Raw genomic sequence first — 27,046 nt, 5'->3', positions numbered from 1 at the left:
TGTGCCTTGTAGATTCTGGAAAGGCTTTGGGGAGTCAGGAGGTGAGTCACTTGCCACAAAACACCCAGCTCTTCTAGCCACGGTATTTATGTGGCTGGTCCAGTTAAATTTCTGGTCAATGGTGACCACCCGGGATGTTGATGGTGGGGGAAATTAGACGATGATAATGCCGTTAAATGTCAAGGGCGGTGGTTAGACTCTCTTGTTGGAGATGATTACCTGGTATGTGTGGTGTAAATGTTATTTGTCACTTATCAGCCCAAGCCTGGATTTTGTCCAGGTCTTGCTGCATGCAGGCATAGACTGCTTCATTATCTGAGGAATTGCGAACAGAAGTGAACATCGTGCAATCAGCGAACATCTCCACTTCTGTCCTTATGCTGGTGAGGTGGTCATGGATGAAGCAGCAGAAGATGGTTGGGCCTAGGACATTGCCCTGAGGAATTCCCGCAGCGATGTCCTGGGGCTGTGCTGATTGTCCTCCAACAACAGCAACCATCTTATTGCGGTTTGTAAACCTTGTTGAATGCAAATTTGCTATTGTGCTACAACAGTGGCTACACTTCAAAAAGTACTTCATTAGCTGTGAAGCACTTTGGGACTTCCCGAGGTCATGAAAGAACTCTAGTTCGTGAAAAAAAAAAAATTTCTATTCCCATGTCTTATTTGGACTCGCACTTATCCATATTAAATTGTATGTCACCCGTCAGCTCATTTCTCTAACTGGTTTCGGGCTTTCTGAAGTCTTTTACAATCTGTCATTTGGCAAATCTGCTGCTTTCGATTTGTCAGCAAATTGAGATTATATTTTCCATGCCCAATCCAAATCATCCACAGATAAAAAAGGTAACAAAAGCAAATCCCTGTGGTATACCACTTCTAACCCTTCACCAATTAAAGCAACACCCATTTATCCCAACTTGGTTTCCTGTCCACCAGCCAATTTTATATCCATGCTGCTATATTTCCTGTTGCACCATTCGTTTGATTTTTTTTCCAAAATGAGACACATCATTTCGGCTACATCTACTGCATTCCCTTTAGCCATCATAATTTTTTCTAAAGCCCGATTACATATGTCAAACATTACTTACCTTTAACAAATCCATGTTGGCAGTCATCGATTAACCCACCCATGTCTAAATGCTCATTAATTTTAACTTGTATTATGGATTGTAAGAGTTTGCCCACAACTAACATTAAATGCATCATTTATCCATCTCTCCCTTCCTGATTAATGGGACTACGTTGGCTGCTCTCCAGTTCCACAGCACAATTTGCATTTGAAGATTGAAATATTGTGACCACAGCCTCCACTATCTCCTCTGACTTCATTCAATAGCTTAGGTTGCACGACTTCAGGACCTCGTGCCTTATACATACACCGTTCAGCTTTCAACAACCAATTCCTTTTCTATCATATAATCTTATAGCACAGGAGGCTTGTTGTCCCATCCTGCTTGTGCCGGCTCTTTGAACGAGCTATCCAATTAATCACACTCCCCTCCCCCTGCTCTTTTCCCATAGCTCTAATTTTTTTCCTTTTCAAATATATATAAAATTCTGTTTTGAAAGTTATGATAGAATTTGATTCTACCACCTTTTCAGGTAGTGCATTCCAGATTATAAAACTGTAAAAAAAAAAAAAAAATCTTCTCATCTGCTCTCTGGCTCTTTTGACAATTATCTTAAATCAGCGTCCTCTGGTTACCAAACCAATCAGCAATGGAAAACGTTTTGCCTTATTTACTCCACCATATATCTCTTCACATATCTGAAGACCCTCATCTATGGGATCATTCTGGTAAATCTCCTCTGCATCCTCTCAAAGGCCTGGACATCCTTCCTAAAGTGTGGTGCCTAGAATTGGCCACATTACTCAAGCTGAGGCCGAACTCAACATCCAGGAAGGATAGACAGAAAGGAAAAGCAGACCAATTGAACAAATACTTTGCTTCTGTCTTCACGAAGGAAGACACAAATACCTTCTGGAAATACAAGGGGACAGAGGATCTAGCGAGAAGGAAGAACTGAAGGAAATCCTTATTAGTCAGGAAATTGTGTTAGGGAAATTGATGGGACTGAAGGCCGATAAATCCCCAGGGCCTGATAGTCTGCATCCCAGAGTACTTAAGGAAGTGGCCCTAGAAATAGTGGATGCATTGGTGATCATTTTCCAACAGTCTATAGACTCTGGATCAGTTCCTATGGACTGGAGGGTAGCTAATGTAACACCACTTTTTAAAAAAATTAGGGAGAGAGAGAAAACGGGGAATTATAGACCGGTTAGCCTGTCATCGGTAGTGGGGAAAATGTTGGAATCAATTATTAAAGATGAAATAGCAGCACATTTGGAAAGCAGTGACAGGATCAGTCCAAGTCAGCATGGATTTATCAAAGGGAAATCATGCTTGACAAATCTTCTCGAATTTTTTGAGGATGTAACTAGTAGAGTGGACAAGGGAGAACCAGTGGATGTGGTGTATTTGAACTTTCAAAGCGCTTAACAAGGTCCCACACAAGAGATTGTTGTGCAAAATGAAAGCACATGGTATTGGGGGTAATGTATTGACGTGGATAGAGAACTGGTTGGCAGACAGGAAGCAGAGTCGGGATAAACGGGTCCTTTTCAGAAAGGCAGGCAGTGACTAGTGGGGTGCCGCAGGGCTCAGTGCTGAGACCCCAGCTCTTTACAATATACATCAATGATTTAGGTGAAGGAATTGAGTGTAATATCTCCAAGTTTGCAGATGACACTAAGCTGGGTGGCGGTGTGAGCTGTGAGGGGGACGCTAAGAGGCTGCAGGGTGACTTGGACAGGTTAGGTGAGTGGGCAAATGCATGATAGATGCAGTATAATGTCGATAAATGTGAGGTGATCCACTTTGATGGCATAAACAGGGAGGCAGATTATTATCTGAATGGTGATAGATTAGGAAAAGAGACCTGGGTGTCATGGTACATCATTGAAAGTTGGCATGCAGCTACAGCAGGTGGTGAAGGCGGCAAATAGCATGTTGGCCTTCATAGTGAGAGGATTGCAGTATAGGAGCAGGGAGATCTTACTGCAGTTGTACAGGGCCTTGGTGAGGCCTCACGTGGAATATTGTGTAGTTTTTGCCCCCTAATCTGAGGATGGACATTCTTGCTATTGAGGGAGTGCAGCAAAGGTTCACCAGACTGATTCCCGGGATGGCAGGACTGACATATGAGGAGAGACTGGATCGAATGGGCCTGTATTCACTGGAGTTTAGAAGAATGAGGGGATCTCATAGAAACATATAAAATTCTGACGGGATTGGACAGGTTAGATGCAGGAAGAATGTTTCCGATGTTGGGGAAGTCCAGAACCAGATGTCACAGTCTGAGGATAAGGGGTAAGCCATTTAGGACCGAGATGAGGAGAAACTTCTTCACTCAGGGAATTGTGAACCTGTGGAATTCTCTACCACAGAAAGTTGTTGAGGCTAGTTTGTTAGATATATTCAAAATATTCAGCCATGAACTCATTGAATGGCGGTGCAGGCTAGAAGGGCCGAATGGCCTACTCCTGCACCTATTTTCTATGTTTCTATGTGGCCCTTACAGCTAATGGGATCAAGGGGTATGGAGAGAAAGCAGGAATGGGGTACTGAAGTTGCATGATCAGCCATGATCATATTGAATGGTGGTGCAGGCTCGAAGGGCCGAATGGCCTACTCCTGCACCTATTTCCTATGTTTTTATGTTTACAAGGCTAGTGCTGGAAGGTGGGATTAGGCCGAGTAGCTCTTTTGCTACCGACATGGACACGATGGGCTGAATGGCCTCTTTCTGTGTTGTAATTTTCTATGATTCTATCATCTCTCACAATTAAACTCCCTCTTTGCTTCTAAGTCCCTGTAACTATTCTTTGACTTTTTACATCTTTATAAAAATTCTTAAAATTACCATTTATATTATCTGCTAGAATATTTATCATATTCCCTTTTCACTCTTCTAATCTGCTTTTTCATCTCCCTAATACAGTTTCTATATTCATGATTTCTTTAGGATTATTAATCCTAACATTATTACACACAATTTTAACTTGGGTTCATTTTGAGCACTATTTAATCATGAAACTATACTTTGAATATATTTAGTTTTTATTCTATACCCCTCATATTTGAAGATATCCCAGTTGGTTTGTTAACTTTTCTGCTGAGCAAATTTCGGCCCTTCAGATCTCACTAAACTTGGCCTTATTTCAGTCAAGCACCCTCAGCTTTAACTCTTCAATATTCCTTGTCAATTTTTACATCGAACCCAACTAAGATTATGTCACTATTCCGAACTGGAAATAAGAAATGACCTCCTTCTGTACCATAGATTCTATCGGGCTCAATGTTCCTCTCCGACGATTTTTGGCACCCAGGAGTATGTACAGCTGATTTTTGTGTGCCCGATTGCGTCGGGAAAAGAAAGTTGGAACTTTCGCCAAAGTAAAATTAAATTTTGCCACTGCAGTACCCAAAGTTAAATCTGGGGGTGGAGCTTCAAGTCTGCGGCAAAAGCGGAGGTTGCCAAGGTAACGAGTGGCACACTGAGGGAGGTTACCAGGCTAACGAGAGATGCGCACAGAGGGCTGAAGCTCCACCTGCGAGTTGAAGTTCCACAGCCAGGGCTTGCAGCAGCAGGGGAGCATGGGGGGGGGGGGGGGGGGGGGGGGGTGCGACAGTGATTGCCCGGGATTGCAGCAGGACTGGGGTGGCATTCGGCCTGGGGTTGCAGTGAAGGGTGGGGGACAATCGGCTCGGGATTGCAGTGGGACCGGGAGCAGGGAGCAGCCAACACCAAAACAAGTAATCTTTAATGTGGAGATGAAAAAGGAACATACAAAACATGATTATAAACTATTTTTACGAAGACTAAACTGCAAAGAAATAGCTCCAATACAGACCTGAGCACCGATTTTCTTAACTTAAGGTTTTTCTGATCAGTACTCAAGGCCACTCTGCGCTGCCCTTAAAAAAAAATTGGTGCTCGAGAAAATCGCTTAAATGGCCAAAAACGGCGGAGAAATCCATTTTCACCCAGATCCGCCAGTTCCCACAGTTGCTGACAGTGTACAAACTTTGAGGAAAGTTGCAAAATCAAGATTGCTCAAAAAAAAAAATCAGTGGACGCCAAAATAACGGCACCCACTGGTGGCAAAAATTGAGCCCAATATCTCTAGTTCTAACCAAAGATAACTATTTAAATTTCACACATCACACCAAGAGCACTGAAGGGAACAAAAAGTGCTGGCACTCAGAATTATGAATGAGGAAGGAATTTTACTTAAAATTAAATCCACTTTCAATATATATATATATATATATATATATTTGTGGAATTATACTCAATGTTATAAACAAATCAATGCAAAGACTTAAATATTCTTTTCAATTTTGCATCACAGCCAAGATTTCCCCATTACAATTTTAACCTTGTGCAAAGAAAAGGAGTACTCAAGTAAATGTGACATATTATAACCAAACATGGTGCAAATAACTAAAATGACTAAACCCAAATCCTTTCGCATGACCATCCTGCCACAGCTGCATCAAAACAAATAAAATGTCATTGTGTTCATAGAAATTAACTGTTGATCATAAATGAATCAACTGGAGGAAAAGTCAATGGAAACTTACTTTGAAATAGGATTTACACTGGCCTCAACAACAGACAGGACCTTGCAGTTTTTGATATTTTCTGGAAATTCTTGAATCCCTGAAAGACACACAAGATTTGTTGAATATATGCAATCAATACATTCATTTAGCAGAGATAGTAAAGTGAAAGAGGGACTCAGTAAAACAAAATGAGGGGTGTATTGTGCCTAGAAATAAACTCCACAGATATATATATTGAATGACCTTTCAGATTTCTTTCTGGAACTTTATTAGTTTAGTCTAAAATGTGTTTCAGTATTATGAAGCGTAGATAAATTTACATTGCAATAAATCATCCATGGCTTCTTAAATGGCAAGTCTGACTGATTAAACTACTGTAATCTTGTTGTTACAGCCATATGCACTAGGAAAACTGCATTCCTTTTGGCAAATAGCACAGTGAAAAATAACTGGATCTTATTAGGCAAAGAAACAGTTTTGCTGATGGCTTCAGTTTCAGCAATACTGAATGAAGCTAAACCTACTAAATAAAGGCGTTATGTTGTTAGTATTTTGATAAAGCCGGAAGCTCTTGCTAATGGCTGCTCCACGCAAAGTTTCACTGCAGACAACTGTAACACAGATGACAGTGAAAAGATGTATTATAATTCAACAATTTGTAATAGCCTAAATATCAGAATCAACCAAATGTCATTACACAGTCCATGTATTGATTTATTGTAAAAGATTTATCAGCAGCAATCATCGGGAATGGTAGCATAGTGGTTATGTTACTGGACTAGTCATCCAGAGGCCTGGACCCAAGATCCGGAAGCACGAGGTCAAATCCCACCATGGCAGCTGGGGAATTTAAATTCAGTTCATTAAATAAATCTGGAATAAAAAGCTGATGTCAGTAACAGTGACCATGAAACTACCAGATTGTTGTAAAGACCCATCGGGTTCACTAATGTCCTGTATGTGACTCCAGAACCACAGCAATGTGGTTGGCTCTTAACTGCCCTCTGAAATGGCTTAGCAAGCCACCAAACCGCTACATAGAACAGCGATTCAAGGCGGCTGCTCACCATCACCTTCAAAGGCAATTAGGGATGGGCAATAAATGCTGGCTTTACCAGCGACATCCACATGCCATGAACAAATAAAAACATTTTTAAATCCCTCAGCTTCTTATTTGCAAATAACAAAACTAAACAACCCAAACTGGAAAGATTCAAAGCTACAATTTCCCACCTAAAATTGTTTTAAACTATCATTCAAAATGTCTTCCCTCAAAAAATACTTTTATAATGTGATTAGCAAGGCCACTGGTTTATGGTGACTTGAAAGAATAAGTGTTCAGGAATAACGTTGATTCTGTGTATGTATACATGTTGAAAGTGTAGACTATACGAAGAGACAGTTTTGAAAGATTCGAAATGGAAGCTCACAGACCGCCAGCATGGTGTTTGTGTATTGTGTTAATTGGAAAGCCATTAACCTAATCATGGCAGACACATGGGTGAGGAGAGCCAATAAGGAACTGCCCTGGGACCAAGATCCAATCCTGGGTCCTTCTGAGGAACAATGGCTTTGAGAGGTATAAGAACTCAAGCCAAAGATTTTTCTCTCCCCTCTTCTCCCCTGAGCACATGCAGACCTCCTGCTGAAGACCAGCCGAAACAGCAAGCCGTGTGCTCAGCCAGTCAGCGGAAAGTGATGTATACCTTTTTATAAATCATTATTGTATCTGTTGTAACTAAGTAAATCCGTAGGGTAACTGACGACTGCTGTTAAATGTGCATGTGTGTATGTTTAATAAACTATTCCGAATTGTTTTAAAATAATCAGTCTCACTGTCAATTTAATGCCAGAGATTTAGAAATCTTACAGACTTAATACATTAAATTCATTTTTTAATGACATTGGAATTCCAAGATTGCTGCTGGTGTTTGGAGGTCATATTCTGCGATTGATTTTCCTGTGCAAATCGCAAATCAGTGGTCTTGATGATGAATTCAGGAATTTGGGTATTTCGGAATAAAGATGGCTGTAAAGCCAGGAATTTGCAATGGTGAGGATTTCTATTCTGAGCAGCTGCTTCTTAGTTCTGACCAGCAGAAACTAATAATGCAGACCAGAGCAACAGCCTTTTTCACTTACTATTACAATCATGATTTAGTTAGAGTACTACAATGCAGCATGCTGTTCGTACACATAGCGTGACATGAAGCGTATGCACAGAACAGGCTTGCGGATGATCCTGGCGGCTTGTTCCAGTTAGTGGGGGTTGCTGAAAGCGTATTTTTCACCACACAACCTTAGATTTAAATAATACAAGTTGTTATGCTATTACATCAGCATCAGAATTGCAAACACTAAAATGTAAAGCATCCCATTTCAAATTATTGAAAGGTGGGGGGGGGGGGGGGGAAAACAGGTATTTTGCCCAAAGCAGCCCCCTTTCACAGACCATGCACAATCCATTTCAGTTCTCGAATAAATTTGACAATAACCTTAATCAGAAGCTAAATTAAAATGCGTGAGGTGGCACAGCAGAGCACATGACTACGATGAGAAGAGCAGAATTTAAAACCCTGCCTCACTTGAAACTGAAACCACACTACTGTGTGACTTGTACAATTTCTCCGACAGATTACAAGGTGGTGAACACTGGCAGAGGTACAATACCACAGCCACCACCCATCAACCAACCATGGAATGAAATACCTCATTAAGAATCTGCAAGCTGGTATACCTTTTCAGTCTTGAAAGATTAAATTTTTATGCAGTAGCAATTGTGCACTACCAGATGATTTTGCCAGTATTTTATTCAGACAAAAACTTAGATGTTAAACATTGTAAATCAGGAAACTAAAAGAACTCGTGACAAGATTCTAATCTGTTGATCTTTTCAGCAATATAATTAACGTAAATTCTGTACACAAGAATATGTGACTCAGTCAGAATGAACCAAAAATATTCATTCCAGCTGCTGAATTAGATAGAAATCTGGGATGGGGTGATTAAATTGCAACTCCCTGAATATAGAACAGTACAGTACAGAACAGGAGGCCATTCTGCCCATCGCGTCTGCGGTGGAAACAGGTTGGTACGTAGAACCATCTGTTACATGACAACAGAGCACTTCATCAGAACTATTGTAGGACACAAATTTAATACATTGCATAGAATACAGCTCAAAGATAAACATTGGTCATTTTTTTCCTAAATTGCAAGTTTGGTGCATACTCTCAACCCTAAAGTTTATTACTCATTCATTTCGTAAAAGGGCTTGCGTACAAGACCACTGCTACACCTTGGAATCAGTTCACCAAGAGTAATACATCTACTCTGCTTCATCTTTGTAAAGGTGAAATGCAACTGCAGTCAGTACAAGAGTTCTCAGAAAGTGCATTGGTTTTTAAACATTTTAGTGTTAACAACCTTTGTCTTGTATATATATTTAAGTACACATGCACATGGCTTCACTTTGCCCGACCAAAGTGATGTTCGCAACATAGTTTTGATCAGCTAGTTCTACATCATTCTATGCAAGTACTAGTCTGTAGCTGGTACCGACTGTATAACAGTAACCCAAGACTTCAGCTTTAATGCATGTTGGATTCTAGTCACTGAATTCGACAAAGCATTCAATGGACCATAATTTGCTATCGCAGGGTAACAAATAGTGTCCGCCATTAGTTAGACCTACCTTGCCCGTTTAATCTCAATGATATTTTGCATTGCATGTTGTTGAAAGTGCAAGCTGATAATGTCGCAGTGAAGGAAACCGGGCATCTGGGATAGCACAAGCAACTGTCTATCTCTCTAACTAATCAGATTAAAAGATTGTGAAATTAAAAGTGCGAAGACTGAGAAGGAAGTATAAATCAGAGTGGGTGAATTGAATGCCAAATCAGGTACAGAAAGAGGAATAAAGAGGAAAAGATAGATTAGATTGCAAGAGATACACAACAAGAGAAAGTAAAGAGACAGAAAAGAAAATTATTTAAAAAAATGAATTCTAAATTATCTTCAACAAACACCTGAAGGAATGAGACTCCACACTTTTATAGTTAATTTTCCAAATAGTTAATTTTCAGTGCCAGGAAGATTGGCTGGCAGTAATTAACACATCACATTAAAAGGTTATTTAGATTGAAATGGACACGTCTTAATTTTCTGTGGCGAGCCTCGTACATATCCACCATTCAAATACAGCAACTTCAAGGCATTCAATGCATTTCAAAGGTGAGGCAGACAACAGAATGCAATTCTTACAAAGCTAATAGCAGAGCATCTCGGATAGAAACTTTTCAAATTCCATGTTTATGCGCACACCCGCCCTCGCCTGAAATTGCTGTAATATTTGCGTATAAATAACAGCAAGTGCCATTAGCCTCACCGTTACTTTGACAGCAAATAACACTCAAGAAGCTCGACACCATCCAGCACCAAGCAGCCCACTTCATTGGCACCTCATCCACCACCTTAAACATTCACTCCCTCCATCACCGGTGCACCATGGCTGCAGTGCGTACCATCTACAAGATGCACTGCAGCAACTCACCAAGGCTTCTTCGGCAGCACCTCCCAAACCCGCGACCTCTACCAACTAGAAGGACCAGGGCAGCAGGTGCATGGGAACACCAACACCTGCAAGTTGCACACCATCCCGACTTGGAAGTATATCGCCATTCCTTCATCGTCGCTGGATCACAATCCTGGAATGTGCCTCACCACCACCTTCTCAAGTGCAATTAGGGATGGTCAATAAATGCTGCCTTTGTCAGCAATGCCCACATTCCATGAGTTTTTATGGCCCAATGTGTTTGATTAAATCTAAAATCATATCGCCACAATCAATAAGTTTAACCAGTTACAAAAAATGTTAATTGGGCACTAACTAAATTATAATCGGGTCACTATATCGGAGCTATTTTTGTGGAAATCCTACAAACATGCTTTTATGATACCAGAGTCTTAAAATACAAACCAATTAACAGAACTAAACAAAATTACTGAATGGTTACTTAGGTCAGTCTGATGGCATTACAAAGAGACTGGATTTTCCTCCCTTTTCATGCACTATGAAGTATCTCTGGAAATGTAAATTGATGCTCACAATAAAAGGAATTCCATTTATACATCTAAAAAGATTCACAGTTCTTCAAATGAGTGGCAATGAGCTGTACTGCATTATTCAGAGCTTTACTGAAAATGCTGTAGTTTCCCCATTCACATGACATTTATTTCCAGGTGCCCAAACACAAAGCATGTTAAACCATGCAATGTTGTAGAATAAAATTATTTCTGCTCCTTCTTCTTGGTTTCAAAATTAGTCAACTCGTGTTTGGAAATATTAAAATAATTTTGTAGGGAAATGCATTAAAGAAGCATCAAGCAAATTTAATGCAAATTCATATGCAATACACTTAGATAAAACCTGAAACAAAAGCACGATTTGAAATAAAACATTTGAAGTTCAAGTGTTCATGTCCCCTACTAATTTCACTTTTTCAAATTAATCAGATAACTCACTTATCTTGGAGCAGACAAAAACTTTTTTTGTATGTTTATGGTTTCTCAGCAACATTTACCCAAGGTTATCAGTTCCAGACAATCCATACTGGACTATTGATCCTCAAGTATATTTAACATATCTGTTGCAAATGGACAAAGCAGCTATTACTTACAATATTGAATGACTGGTCTCGACTGCAAAAGATGACTTGAGGTGGCCGCATCCAAAAAGTGAACGCTTTGATCAAAGGGAATAATGACCCATTTTAACCACTTCCACTACTTTGCTGTTGAAGTCTAAACAACCTACATTCAAAGTTTTGGAACATGCAGCTTTCAATTAGTCCCATTCCAGAATTAATTCTATTGACCATCACAGATCTCCTTCCCTTCACCCATGTTATTGCAGAATTTAACCAGACAACATCGCTCTGTGCCTTCAAAGATATTCATTCTATTGGCTAGTTTACTCGTTCTCCTTTGTCATCAACATCATCATCATCATCATAGGCAGTCCACTCTTAACAGTGAGTTCTCAGGTGGCTGCACAGTCCAATACAGGAGTTACAGTCTCTGTCACAGATGGGGCAGACAGTGGTTGAAGGAAAGGGTGGGTGCTGTATATGGTTTGCCGCACGCTCCTTCCACTGTCTGCGCTTGATTTCTACGTGCTCTTGATGACTAGTAACCCTCTTCTCAATCTTCCTCGCTGCAATTCTCCTCCCCACACTCAAGCTCTGCACTGGAGTGGAACTAAACTACAGAACTAGTGCGAACCTGTTCAACCGTAGTCGTCTCCAGGCCCAAGATTTCTGCATACTCTTGGCGACGAGACTCGAGGTGCTCAGCACCCTCCTGGATGCTCTTCCTCCATTTTGGGTGGTCTTGGGCCAGGGATTCCCAGGTGCCAGTGGAGATGTTGCACGTTTCCTCTGCCCATCTGGGGCTCGCTTGCAGTGTAGGAATTCCGATAGAGCATTTGCTTTGAGAGTCTCGTGTCGGGCATGTGGACAATGTGGCCTGCCCAACGGAGCTGGTCGAGTGTGGTCAGTGCTTCACTGTTGGGGATAGTGGCTTGATCGGGGACACGGACGTTGGTGCGTCTATCCTCCCAATGGATTTGCAGGATCTTGTGGAGGCAGCACTGGTGGTACTTCTCCAGCACTTTGAGATGTCTACTGTATATGGTCTGCGTCTCAGCCATATAGGAAAGTGGGTACCACTACTGCCCTATAGACCATAAGCTTGGTGCCAGATTTGACCTCGTCATCGATGTCTGCCCTTGCTGATAATAGACTCCTTTGTAATTACTTGATGTCAGGTCAATGTGAAAATAGCAGATGGATGAGGACAGATGCATTTTTGAGGGATGTGGAAAAATGCAGGCCATTAGCCTTACTCGTGCCTGACCCTCATCCCCCCCTTCGCCCCATCTTCTTCCTCTTCTACCCGCAACCTTGTCCCCTTCACTACCAACCCCTTATGCAGTCCTCACCAAACCGTTTGCACTGCTCCCTTCTTCACGTGCCCCACTTTCAACACCCGCTCACTCCCCTCCTCTCCTTTACATACAGCCTTTGTTTTCTCAACAGACAGTAATCTTCATTGCTTCCTCTCCCTTTTCCTCACCCCATCTGCTTCTGCTTCCCCCTACACTTCGAGGGAAAAGTGAAAATGGAGGGTACAGGGGAAGGGGAAGGTGGATCAGTTTGGGGGGGGGGGGGGGGGGGGGTCAGAGGTGGTGAGTGAAGGACCAATCAGCGATGATCATCATCACTTCAGCAAGGCTGGATATGGACCTGGGTGGTCTCAAAGCTAAGCAATCAACCACTCACCTCAGAAATCAAGTGTTTGATGACTAAATCATAGGTAAGTGAACAGAAAATCTTGATCAAACGAGTTTAAATGAGGAAAGTTATTGGACAGAATTATTACAGGTTGTGCATATGGATGAAAAACTATATATTCCACAAATTTCTTCATTTTCAAACAATTTTGTGCTTATTAACTAATCTTGTTGAGGGCATTGTTTTGAAAAAAAGTTAATTTTAAAGCACCACAGGTTAATGTGCTGCACAGAAATCTAGAATAAAGATATTAACTGGAGGAGGGCTAATTTCAGCGAACTGAGGCAGAATCTGGCCTGGGTAAACTGGAATTAAAGACTGGCAGGCAAAAATGTACTGGAATGGGCAGCCTTTAAAGAGGAGATGCTTCAGGTACAGTCTAAGTAGATTCCTACAAAGGTGAAAGGAAGAGCAAACAAAGCCAGAGCTCCCTGGATGAAGTAGGAGTTGCAGAGTAGGATGCAGCAGAAAAAGGAGCATATGATAGATGTCCGCTTGATAATACAAGAGACAGACTGAATATAAAAAGTAGAAGTAAAAAAGGAAATAAGGGCAAAGAAACAGTATGAGAATAGATTGGCAGCTAACAAAGGAGAATCCAAAGGTCTTCTATTGGCATATTAACAGTAGAAGAGCGGTGGAGCCGATTAGGGACCAAAATAGCGAACTATTGGTGAAAGCAGAAGACATGGCTGAGGTACAAGGGGGCTTTGCCAAAGATATGGTAAACAAGGAGGCTGCTGGGATACTAGATGAGATATTGGAAAGACAGGCAGTACTTGGACTAATAAAGAGCCAGCACGGATTGGCTAAGGGCAAATCGTGTTTGACTAACTTGATTGAGTTTTTTTGATGAGGTAACAGAGGGGGAATGAAGGCAGTGCAGCTGATGTGTACATGGAGTTTCAAAGCACATTTGATAAAGTACCACATATTAGACTGGTTAACAAAATTGAAGCCCATGGGATAAAAGTGGCAGTAGCAGCATGGATATTAAATTGGCGAAGGGATAGAAAACAGAGAGTTGTGGTGAATGGCTGTTTTTCGACTGGAGGTTCAGTAGTAGGGATACTACTGTTTTTGATATCCATTAACGACTTGGACTTGGAGGTACAGGGCACAATTTAGAAATTTGGAGTTGGCACGAAATTTGAAAGTGTAGTCAAGAGTGAGGAAGACAATAATAGACTTCAAGACAGACAGACAGGTAAAGGGCGGACACATGGCAATTGAAATTCAATGCAGGAAACAGGGCTGCGCGTCGCCCCAACCCTCTTCTCAATCTTCCTCGCCGCCATGCTCCACCTCACAATCAACAAGCTCCCTGCTGGAGTGGAATTAAACTACAGACCAGTGGGAAGCTGTTTAACCTACGCCGCCTCCAGGCCAGGTCCAAAATCACCCCAACCTCTGTCATTGAGCTGCAGTATGCAGACGATGCCTATGTCTGTGCACTTTCAGAGGCTGAACTCCAGGATATAGTCAATGTATTCACTGGGGCACATAAACGCATGGGCCTTACGCTTAACATCCATAAGACAAAGGTCCTTCACCAGCCTGTTACTGCCGCACAGCACTGCCTTCCAATCATCAAGATCCACGGCGCGGCCCTGGACAACGTGGACCATTTCCCATATCTCGGGAGCCTCTCATCAACAAAGGCAGATATTGATGCAGAGATTCAGCATCTCCTCCAGTGCGCCAGCGCAGCCTTCGGCAGCCTGCGGAGAGAGTGTTTGAAAATCTACCACCAAACTCAGTCAACAGGGCTGTAGTAATACCCGCCCTCCTGTATGGGTCTGAGGCATGGTCGATGTACAGAAGGCAACTCAAGACGCTGGAGATATATCACCAACGATGTCTCCGCAAGATCCTGCAAATCTCCTGGGAGGACAGGCGCACCAACATCAGTGTCCTCGACCAGGCTAACATCCCCAGTATTGAAGCACTGACCACACTCGATCAGCTTCACTGGGCAGGCCACATAGTTCACATGCCAGGTACGAGACTCCCTAAGCAAATGCTTTATGCGGAGCTCCTTCATGGTAAACAAGCCAAAGGAGGACAGCGGAAACGTTACAAGGACACCCTCAAAACCTCCCTGGTAAAGTGCGACATCACCACTGACACCTGGCCACAGACCGCCCGAGGTGGAGAAAGTCCATCCGGGAGGGCGTTGAGCTTGGAGTCTCGACGCAAGGAGCAAGAAGAGGCCAAGCGCAGGCAGCGGAAGGAGCGCGCGGCAAACCAGCCCTACCGACCCCTTCCCCCGACGAATCTCTGCCCCACCTGTAACAGGGTCTGTGGCTCACGGATCGGACTGTTCAGCCATCAAAGAACTCACTTAGGGAGCGGAAGCAAGTCCTCCTCGATTCCGAGGGACTGCCAATGATGATGATGATGATGATAAAGTATGTGCGATCCTGGGCTTTATAAATCGAGGTACAGAGTACAAAAGCCAGGAAGTTGTGCGAAACCTATATAAAACACTAGTTCAGCCCCAGCTGGAGTATTGTGTCCAATTCTTGTCAGCAGACTTTCGGAAAGATGTGAAGGCTTTGGAGGGTACAGAAGAGATTTACTTGAATGGTTCCAGGGATGTGGGAATGCAGTTGCGTGGATAGACTAGAAGTGGTCAGGTTTTTCTCCCTGGAGCAGAGAAGGCTATGAGGAGATTTGATCGAGGTGTATAAAATCATGAAGGGTGTAAATAAAGTAAAGAAAGAGAAAGTGGGGCCAAGTTTCGGCCTGGAGTTGCTCCTGTTTTTTTGGAGCAACTGGTTTAGAACGGAGTATCTTAGAAATTTGAACTCTCGGCATTTAGTATGCTCCAGTTCTAGTCAGTTAGAACAGTTTCACTTTGGAACAGAATTTTTTTTTCCAAAAGGGGGCGTGTCCGGCCACTTACGCCTGTTTTCAAAGTGAAAGTTTTCAAAGGCAGTGAAAACTTACTCCAAACTAACTTAGAATGGAGTAAGAGAAGATTTTTGTACGTTCGAAAAATGTAGTGAGGCCATTGGGCCAGGGCTGGGGGCTGCGTGCTTCGGGCCCCTCCCACAGTTTTGGGCACCTGGAGCTACTGCACATGCGTGCCCACTGTAGCGCGCATGTGCAGAGGTCCCGGCACTGTTTTCAGCACAGGGACCTGGCTCTGCCCCCCCACAACTCGTGCTGCGCCGCGCCCAGCTCCAGAGGACCTGCAGGGAACCGGAGAATAGGTGAGTTTTTTTTAGGCGCCCGAAACTTGGGCCCACAGTTTCCAATGACTGAAAGGTCGATATGGAGAGGGCACCGATTTAAGGTGTTTGACGAAAGAACCAGAAGGGACATGAGGAAAAACGTTTTATGCAATAATTGGTTAGGATTTGGAATGCACTGCCTGATGGTGGTGGATACAAATTCAATAGAGGCCTTCAAAAGGAAATTGGCTAAATATGTGAAGGAGAAAAAAAATTGCAGGGATATGTGGGAAAGAGCAGGGGAGTGGGACTAACTGGATTGCTCTTCAAAAGAGCTCAATGGGCCAATTGGCCTCCTTCAGTGCTGTAACATTCTATGAAATCATCTGTACATACAATGCTGGGCTACAACATGCAATGTTATGCAATGCCCACCCATACATACTTTTAAGCTTTACCACAATACTCGTGACAACCCAAAGTTGCATCAGCACAGTTTATAAACAATTTATTTTGCATACAGATATAATCCACAACCAAACCAATGTGGCTTAAATGAAAAGTTACATAGTTCACAGGGAAGTAATTTGCATGGAAAGGACAAGGTTCACAAGGATCAAAGTAAATATTTTCACATTTTAGCTCGTTTGGTACATGACAAAAAGTGGAGTTGGTTTCAAAAACTCCATTCTTAATTTGGAGTAAGTTTTCGCTGCCTAAACTTGCAAAACAAGCGTAAGTGGCTGGACATGCCCCCTTTTGGAAAATAAATCTGTTCAAAAATGAAACTACTCGCACTCACTAGAACTGGAGCAAACTAAATGCCGAGAATTGCAATTTCTATGATGCTCCATTCTAAACTAGTTGCTCCAAAAAAATAGGAGCACTCAGGCCGAAACTTGAGCCCCAAGTATAGTCTAACCAAGGTTCGATACAGGTTTAAGCATAACTTCCCTACTTTTCAATTCCATACCTCCAGAAATAAACCCGAGTGCTTGGTTTGCTTTTTTACGATCTTGCTAACCTCTGTCGCAACTTGATGTGTATTTATACTCCGATCCCTTTGTTCATATACCTTGTCAAGACTTGCACCCTCCAAGTAATAACTGACCTCCCTATTCTTCCTACCAAAATGTAATACCTCACATTTATCTGTGTTGAACTTCATTTTTCCAATTATATGCCCGTTCTGCAAGTTTATTAATGTTCTCCCGTAATTTGTTGCAGTCCTCCTCAGTATTGACTACCCACCTCCCCAATTTGGTGTCATCTGCAAATTTAGAAATTGTGTTTTGGATTTCAAAGTCGAAATTGTTAATATAAATTGTGAACAACAGTAGTCCCAGCACTGATCCTTGTGGAACACCACTCCCCACCTTCTACCACTGTGAATAACTACCTTTTACCCCTAATCTCTGCTTTGTCTTGAAGCCAGCTATCCATCCATTATGCTACTTGTCCTGACTCCGCATTCTCTTACCTTGTTTATCAGTCTATTATAGAGTACCTTATCGAAGGCCTTTTGAAAATCTAGATAAATTACATCTACTGCATTACAACTGTCTACTCTCTCTGTTAGCTCTTTAAAAAATTCAATGAGGATGGGCAAGCAAGTCTTTCCCTTTTGAAATCTATGCTTTCTATTCATTATTAAATTTTTGATTTCTAGATGTTCTTCTATTCTCTCCTTGAGTCGAGATTCCATTATTTTTCCTACCACCAACGTGAAGCTAACTGGTCTATAACTCCCTGGACATATTTTATCCCCCTTATATATAGGTAATACGTTAGCTATCCACCAGTCCTCTGGCGCTACATCTTTTTCGAATGAATTATTAAATGTGTGTAATAATGCCTCTGCTATCTCTTCCCTAGATTCTTTTAAAATGTGTGGATGCAATCCATCCGGACCAGGGGTTTTATCCTCTGAATTTAATTAGTTTATTTAATACATCCCCTCTTTTTATTTTAAATACACTTCTCATTACTAATATCATCGAATGTCATGTTCACCTGTTCAATCTCCTTGATAAATAAACAAAATTTTAATATTTCTGCCATCTCCCTTAGTTACCTGTGGCATCTACCCCTGAATGGCCCTATTCCCATCCCAACCATCCTTTTTTATTGAGTGCCTGTAAAATATTTTACTATTTTATTTTATGTTCCTTGATAATTTAATTTCATAGTTCCTCTTTACCTTCCTAATTGTTTTTTTGACTTCTCTCCTAATCTTTTCATATTCTCCTTTATCATGTACTACACTGCTGTCTATGCCTTTGGCCGCCTGAGAAAAAAAAAAAGTGTTGGAAGACCAGGGCCTCAAATCTACCATCAAGCTCATGGTCTACAGGGCTGTAGTAATACCCGCCCTCCTGTATGTCTCAGAGACATGAACCATGTACAGTAGACACCTCAAGTCGCTGGAGAAATAATACCAACGATGCCTCCGCAAGATCCTACAAATTCACTGGGAGGACAGACGCACCAACATTAGTGTCCTCGTCCAGGCCAACATCCCCAGCATTGAAGCACTGACCACACTTGATCAGCTCCGCTGGGTAGGCCACATTGTCCGCATGCCAGACACGAGACTCCCAAAGCAATCGCTCTACTCAGAACTCCTTCATGGCAAACGAGCCAAAGGTGGACAGAGGAAACGTTACAAGGACGTCCTCAGAGCCTCTCTGATAAAGTGCAACATCCCCACCGACACCTGGGAGTCCTTGGCCAAAGACCGCCGTAAGTGAAGGAAATGCATCCAGGAGGGCGCTGAGCACCTCAAGTCTCATTGCCGAGTGCATGCACAAAACAATCGCAGGCAGTGGAAAGAACGTGCGGCAAACTTGTCCCACCCTCCCTGACCCTCAACGACTGTCTGTCCCACTTGTGGTTCTCGTACTGGACTGTTCAGCCACCTAAGGACTCATTCTAAGGGCCCAAGTTTCCACATGATTTGCGCCTTATTTTTAGGAGCAACTGGTGGAGAACGGACTATCTTAGAAATCGCAATTCTCCACATTTTTTTTTCTGCAGTTCTAGTCAGGTAGAACAGTTCTACTTTGGAACAGAATTTTTTCTTCAAAAGGGGACGTGTCCGGCCACTGACGCCTGATTTGAAAGTTTCCACAGTGAAAACGTACTCCAAACTAAAGTAGAATGGAGCAAGTGAAGATTTTTGTAGAACTGAAAAAACCTGTTCTACACATTAAAAAATCAGGCGCAGGTTATAAATTAGGCGTCCAGAACGAGGTGGGGTGGGGGGGGGGGGGGGGGGGGGGGAGAGGGGGTTAGGGAAGTCATTAAATTCTATAATAAATCCTTATTTATACTTCTACAAATATTATACAAATAAATCCAACCTGAATAAACATTTATAAGCAAAGAAAAGATTAAATAAACCATCTTCCTACCTGTGTGAAAGTGCTTCAGGCAGGCCTTTCGGGACTGAAGGCTGAACGGGCCGGCCCGATTACAGGTTGGGTTGGGTCGGGGGGGGAGGGAGAGAGAGAGGGGGGGGGAAGAGAGAGAGAGAGAGAGAGAGAGAGAGAGAGAGAGAGAGAGAGAGAGAGAGAGAGAGAGAGAGAGAGAGAGAGAGAGAGGGGTCAGGTCAGATCCAGTCCGGGAGCGGGAGTCGGGTCGGGTCCAGTGGGGGGTCGGGTTGGGTCCAGTCGCGGGGGGCGGGAACAGGAGCGCGGGTCGGGTCGAGTCGGGGAGCGGGAACAGGAGCGCGGGTCGGGTCGAGTCGGGGAGCGGGAACAGGAGCGCGTGTTGGGTCCAGTCAGGGGGGTGGGGGCGCGGGTGTCGGTTCTGGTCCGGAGGCAGGGAGCGGGTGTCGGGTCTGGTCCGGAGGCAGAGGGTGGGGGGGAGGGGGTGTCGGTCTGGTCCGGAGGCAGGGGAGCGAGTGTTGGGTCTGGTCGGGGGGGGGGGGGGGGGGAGGGGGAGCAGGAGCTGGCCGTGGGAGGAGCCTTATTCACGCAGCCCCAGTGAGGCCATTCAGCCAGAGCTAGGGGCTGCATGCTTCTGGCCCCTCCCACAAAGTTCGGCGCCTGGAGCTACTGCACTTGCGTGCCGACTGTAGCGCGCATGTGCAGAGGTCCCGGCACTGTTTTCAGCGCAGGGACCTGGCTCCGCTCCCCCACAGCTCGTGCTGGCTGCGCCGAGGGCCAGAGGACCTGCAAGTAGGTAGAGAATACCGAGGATTTTTTTAGGCGCACTTTGTGGCGCGAAAAACGGGCGTCCAGGTCGGGACTGCGCCGTTCTAGACGCGTGTGGAAACTTGGGCCCTTAGAGTGGAAGCAAGTCTTCTTCGATTCCAGGGGACTGCCGATGATGATGATGTACTTATGCATCTTTCCTTACCCTCAATTTCTCCCTTGTGGCTTTATTCATCCATGAAGTCTCATTAGTGTTTAGTTTGTTCTTTCCTTTTGCCGGAAAATATTGGGCCGAAAATTGCGATGTGCACATGCATCCGAAGAGGCCTCGCAAATGCCGTTTCTCAACGCAATGCACATGCACATGCACAGAGAACCAGCTTTTCCGATCGGTCAAAATTTCTTTTGACAGATCCAACGCATCCCCACAGGAAAGACATCTGTGGGGCAGAGATTGGGCTATTTGTCCAATTCTTTCCCAGTGAATGTCCTTCAAACTCTTACACCTGGTAAAAGCAGGTGTATAGCTACTTTTACCAGCGTAAGAGATTTAAAGCATAGAAAAATTAAATGTAATCACTCATTTTTATATTAAAATCCCTGTCCATTAAGATAAGTTTATTTTTAACCCTATTAAAAAACACATTAAATAATTGTTTCTCAAACATTTCCTTACATACAATTTCAATTAATTTTAAATATGAGGTTTTGTTGATTTATTGCGTGTGTTTATTATTTTAGGGGGTTATTCTCATTTATAGTGATGGGAGTTCGCACAAACATCTCCCATTATCAGTGAGAATACTGCATAGTGATTGGTGGTCCAGACCCACGTGATTCCAGGATATGAATACGTACCTGGAGGACATGTTCCCGTTTGCTGCACAGCAAATGGAGGCCTCCGACCGGAATCCTACACTCCTCCGAGACCATCAGGTATTTTCGTTAAAAAAATTGGGGGTTGGAGGTGTTCGTCCGAAGAAAGTCTCCAACCACAAAATTCCCCAATTGTTCCTGCAACTCTGCTGAACACCATTTAATGGACCCAAGTTTCGACAGGAGTTGCTCCTAATCTTTTGGAGCAACTAGTTTTTTTTTTTGGAGTATCTTAAAAATCACAATTTTCCACATTTAGTTTGTTCCAGTTTCAGTGAATTAGTTCAGTTTCTTTTTAGTTCAGTCTTTTTCCCCCAAAAAAGGGGTGCTACCAGCCACTTACACTTGTTTTGGCCATTTAAGCAAGTTTAGACAGTGAAAAGTTACTCCAAATTAACTTAGGCCAGCGTATGTGTCAGCTCTGAAAAACCTTGCGGACACTTTAGAAATCAGGCGATGGTAGCCAGACGTGGTGGTTGGAGGGGGGGGGGGGGGAAGGGAAGTTAGAGGATTTTCCAGAGCACTAAACACCTTCACAATATTAAAGAAGCATAAGTACATTTAAAGCACTAAACAAAGCAGTACATTTAAAGCACAAAATGTAATAAGCAATCAACAAATAAAAAAATGTCCTACCTTTGTGTGACGGGAACGCAGCAGGGGGCGGCGGGAGGGGGCGAGGCGGGGCGGTGGACAACATTAAACAGACGAGCCTGCCCTGTGAGCCTGAACTTCCATTAGTACAAAACTTTTTCAAGAATCCAACTCCACTTACTCACCGCACAAATATTAATTATCGAAAAAAAAGTCCTGCCCAACTATACCTAGGTGCTGAACTCACTATCAGGCTGAACTCCCACTGAGGCTAAATTCCATAGTCGTCTGTGCTTTCACAGTCCACTGTTCCCTCGCAGGTCGCACGGGGAGCCCATTCGGCCAGGACTAGGGGCGGCATTCTTCGCGCCCCGCCCACACAGAATCTGGGGGCGAGGAGCTACTGCACATGCGCGCACACTTTAGCGTGCATGTGCAGAGGTCCCAGCACTGTTTTCAGCGTGGGGACCTGGCTCCGCTCCCCACGCATTCTGCTGCGCTGCGCCAGGGACCTGGATCGATAGGACTGTGTGGAGAATATGAAGGTAAATAATAGGCGCCGTTTCTGTTCTAAAAAGTCGGCGGACCTCACGGAAGTGCGCCGTTCTAAGGGTCAGTGGAAACTTGGCCCCTAAATGTTCCCCATTGTTCTACATCGTTTTTTTCCCAATATTGTTGCCCATTTTATTCTCTCCAACTTCTATTCTCAATCCCTCAAAATCAGCTTTTCTCCATCTATTACCCTGGTTTTCGTCATATTTGCATTCTTGTCAATTACCATCTTAAAGCATTTAATATTATGGTCACTATTGCCTAGATGTTCCCCTACTTTTACTTCTTATCTGCTCTAATTCATTGACTATTACTCGATCCAATAGGGAATCCTCCCTTGTTGAGCTTTTCACATATTGGGTTAGAAAGGAGTCCTGTACACATTGTAGGAACTCCATTCCCTTATCCCTTTTACCTCTTCTGTCCAATTGATATCGGGGTAGTTGAAATCCCCTATGATTATTGTCTGTTTTTTACTCATTTTCTTAATTTGTCTGCATATTTCTTCCTCCACCTCCCTTCCACTATTAGGTGATCTGTAGACTACACCTATTAGTGTGATTGATCCTTTATTATCTTTTAACTCTATCCATATGGATTCTATTTTTGTCTTGCCGATAGCTGCCTCACTTTTTTCTAATGCCATTTTGTTGTCTCTAATAAGTACAGCTACTCCACCTCCCCTTTTTCCCCCTCTATTTTTTTTTTAAATATGTTATACCCTGCAATGTTTAATACCCAGTCTTGATTTTTCTGCAGCCATGTCTCAGTAATCCCTATGTCTGGTTTCTCAATGCTTGTTTGCCTCCAGCTCCCCCGTTTTATTACAGACACTGTGTGCAATGCTGTACAGGCACTTTAATTCATTTTTGATAGGATTTCCTCTCACCTTATGTTTAACCATCTTTTTAGACTCTGTTCTATAATTATTTATCCCCTTGCCATCAATGTCTTCCCTTACTTTATTCTCTTTTCCTGATTTGTTTATCTTTGGGCTGGTTACATTGCTTGTAGATCCCTCTCCCCATCTTACTCGTTTAAAGCCTTTGCCACCTCCCTATTTAGCCTTTCCGCTAGGACACAGGACCCATCTGGTTCAGCTCCTTCCTGTCCCAGAACTGGTATCAGTGTCCCATGAAAAGAAACCCCTCTTTCCATAACAGCCCTTTCGTCATGTTTTAATTCTCCTGATCTGTCCAATTCTATACCAATTTGCACGTGACTCGGGCAGTAACCAGAGATTATTAATTTAGAGCCCAACTCCTGATATTCTTTCAGCATGACCTCCTCTCTGTTCCTACCTTTATCCTTTGTTCCAGCATGGATCACGATAACTGGATTTCCCCCCTCACTTTCCAAGTTCCCCTCCATCCACCCAGAGATATCTTTTACCCTGGCATCAGGTAGTCAACACACCCTTCAGGATTGTCGTTCTCGGCTGCAGAGGACGCTATCTATCCCCCTAATCATAGAGTCCCTGGCACTACCACATTTCCACCCAACCCCTCCCTCTGTCTCATCACCCTTCTGGTTCTTTTGTCAATGATCTGAAATTGGAAGTCTCTGATTATCAACTCTCCTGCCAGTGGAAACAATTTCTCCCTACCTAGCTTATCAAAATCGCACATAATTTTGAACACCTCTATTAAATCTTCCCGTAAACTTCTCTGCTCGAAGGAGAACAATCCCTGCTTCTCTAGTAACTCCATGTAACTGAAATCACTCATCCCTGGTAAAAATGAGGTCATAGATTTCCCATAGCTTAATGAACACATGGAAACCAGATTCAGTAAGGGATAGTTAATATCACATCTGCAATATCATATCTGTATACAAGACATCACTTGGGAGAGTAGCTTTCCTTTTGGAACCACATATGAAGCAGTCTAAGACTAGAGGCAGTTTAGAGAAGATTCACGAGGTTGATTCCCAAGATGAAGGGTTGCCATATGAAAAAAGTTTGAGCAGGTTGGGCCTATACTCATTGGAGTTCAGAAGAATGATCTTATTGAAACATACAAGATTCTAAGGGGGTTTGACAGGGTAGATGCAGAGAGGGTGCTTCCCCTCATGGGGGAATCTAGAACTAGAGGCATAAATTCAGAATAAAGGGTCACCCATTTAAAACAGAAATGAGGAGGAATTTCTTCTCTGAGGGTCATGAAGCTCAGAGAGCTGTGGAGGCTGGGTCTTTGAATATATTTAAGGTGGCGAGAGACAGATTTTTGAATGATAAGGGAGTCAAGGGTTATGGGGAGCAGACGAGGAAGTAATGTTGAGACCAGGATAAGATCAGCCATGATCTTATTGAATGGCAGAGCAGGCTCGAGGGGCCAAATAGCCTGCTGTTGCTAGTATTTCTTATGTTCTTCTTATGGATTCCAGGTATTTATGAAGTTAGTGATTTAAACCAGATTGCCCGAGGTATGTTACAATTGGCCTCCGCATTAGGAAGGGTAAAATCAGGCAAGATTGCTACTACTGCTTGCTTTCCATTGACACCAGCTTGAAGTGCATAAGCCAGGTGAGGACAGGATCAGGTTCTAGAGCAGCTGTGATGACAAACAATGATAAAACACACTGTCCAGGTTCATAGCACAGCCAATTGGGCAAGGTACCAATGGATGACTTTCACTATTCAACAAGGGGGGTGGGGGGGGAAATAGAAGAGATGGTGGAGAGGGGGAGAGAGAGAGAGAGGAAAGAAGACTGAGATTCAGGAGAGAAAGGAGAGAAGATTTAAGAAGATTCTGAAGGGTAAAGAAGGGAAGAGATGGAAATGGGGAAGGAAAGAACGTTGGGTGGAGGGGAAAGAGGAGGCTGCAGGAAGGAAAGAAGAGGGGAAATGGACAAGATAGAGAAAAAATATAATAAATCCCCATGTGGAAAATGCTATAGCTGGGACACAGTACTGAAATAATTCTCAAGGAACTCTCAGAAGGGCATTTTGTTTTATAGCTTATTTTATCTTTACCAAGTTTCAGTGGGAGGGATTAGCAAAAGCTGCCTCTGCTTCAGTGATCCTTAATGATTCTAATCAAAACAGGTGCTGCAGACTGCATGGGTGATGGGATATATTTTTTTAAATGACAGTGATTCGAACAGTTGTTGAGTGGTTGGATTGATTGTTGAAACTGAAAGTTGATCAGATTTGTGACCAATAATGAATAAGGCTGTCCAAGTCCTGCAAACTTACCACCCAGCCCTTCCCTTAGATGGTTTATTCCAGCTGTGCAAGACAGAATAGAAATGTACTACGGTTGCTTCTTTCCTGGACCACTCATGAAAACACTCCTTAAATACAACTTTTTGCTCTTGCTCTCAAAGGTGCATTTTTCAATAGACTCATAACCTTTGCGGGGGGGGGGGGGGGGGGGGGGTTGTCTCTGACCAAAGAAATTAAATTTTAAATTTGGATGTCGTTGTAGCAGCAATGACCAACCGTAAAATATTTACTTGAGCACATTTATTGAAAAGGTCATACGATGGGTGGCAGCTGTGGTGTGCATCTATCCATCAACAGGAAAAGCACCTGTTATTTGACACCACCTGTAAAATTTGAAGCTGGCATGAGCCCGCAGCTGAAAACATGGACTGGAGCTGAACCAAGGCAGGCCTTGATCAACAGCTATTCCATCACAATTAACATTTTCAAAATAGAATTGGGAACTAAAGCTAAACGGAAACTTTTTTTGGGAGGGGGGGGGGGTGGGTGGGAACAATTGATCTTTTGATAAATTACTGCAGAAAGAACTTCAAACTGTAGACTAAACTACAATAAATTATAGTGGTGCAAGACACCAGAAACAGTGAAAGATGACATTTTTCTGGTATGTGTCAACAGTCAAAGTCAATGCCAACAAGATAAAAAGAACTAACGATGCAGTTCAGAACAAGGCCTCTATACACAATGGAGTGGGAAGATAACCTGACCACACTATGTGCATGGCACAGAGTTTTTAAAAGGGAGAATGCTCCTTGGCAGACTGTCTTTTGTCCTCCTCCCCCTTGGATAATTACAATCCCTATCTATATGTAGAAGTTGAACAGAAAAATATATACTCTTGCTCGAGTTTGAAATGATGAAAAAAGGATTTTTACTCTACATCAGACCTGTGTTGCACCCGATCTTTTAGTTCTTGATGGTAACACAGAATGAGAATAATGGAAAAATGCACTCTTTTTCTCTGAACCAACAGCCCTCACTTTAGCAAGCACATTCACTTAAAAGATGAAGCTATGGTATGACTGGTAAAATAGCTGCCATATAGACTGACCTAAAAAACCCGAGAAGCAAGGCGTCTCCTAATTTTTTCATGCAAAGCACATCACAAATCCCAATACATTGTTTTATTTTTTGTACCCATGATTGATTTTTATTGTAAAATATATTTTATGGAGCTAGTTGTGAAAATGCAGTGTTGTCTTAAAATGTATGACACACTCTTTGCATCTGATCAATTTGAAAATTCCAATTAAGAGGAACCAAATTTGTAGGTATAAGAATTACAGACTGGCTTAGACTTCTGTGACTCTTCATCCCCCAATTTATTTTAACTTTAAAGGATTAGAATATTTTTGTTACAATTTAAAGAGCAGCAATTTGTATTTATATAACTTTCACAAAGTGCATAGCGTCATTTACTGAGTTGAAGGATTGGGGAGATCACCCAAGAATTCATGTGGAAAATGTTTCCATG

General features: G+C 42.8%; 1 protein-coding gene across 4 annotated transcripts in view; it reads right to left on the bottom strand.

The window, feature by feature from the left end:
* erbin (erbb2 interacting protein) overlaps window positions 1-27,046 on the bottom strand; it is a 280,745-nt gene that overhangs the window by 125,826 nt on the left and 127,873 nt on the right. For all 4 annotated transcript variants that reach the window (XM_070879386.1, XM_070879413.1, XM_070879395.1 and 1 more), the window contains one exon: window positions 5,655-5,733. In XM_070879386.1, the coding sequence (XP_070735487.1) occupies window positions 5,655-5,733 (79 nt within the window). The remainder of the gene's footprint in view (window positions 1-5,654; window positions 5,734-27,046) is intronic.

This window comes from Pristiophorus japonicus, chromosome 1 (assembly GCF_044704955.1).
Source record: "Pristiophorus japonicus isolate sPriJap1 chromosome 1, sPriJap1.hap1, whole genome shotgun sequence".
NCBI classification, from domain to species: domain Eukaryota; kingdom Metazoa; phylum Chordata; class Chondrichthyes; family Pristiophoridae; genus Pristiophorus; species Pristiophorus japonicus.
Note: the sequence above shows the minus strand (reverse complement) of the source record. Positions and strands in the feature narration are given on the sequence as shown.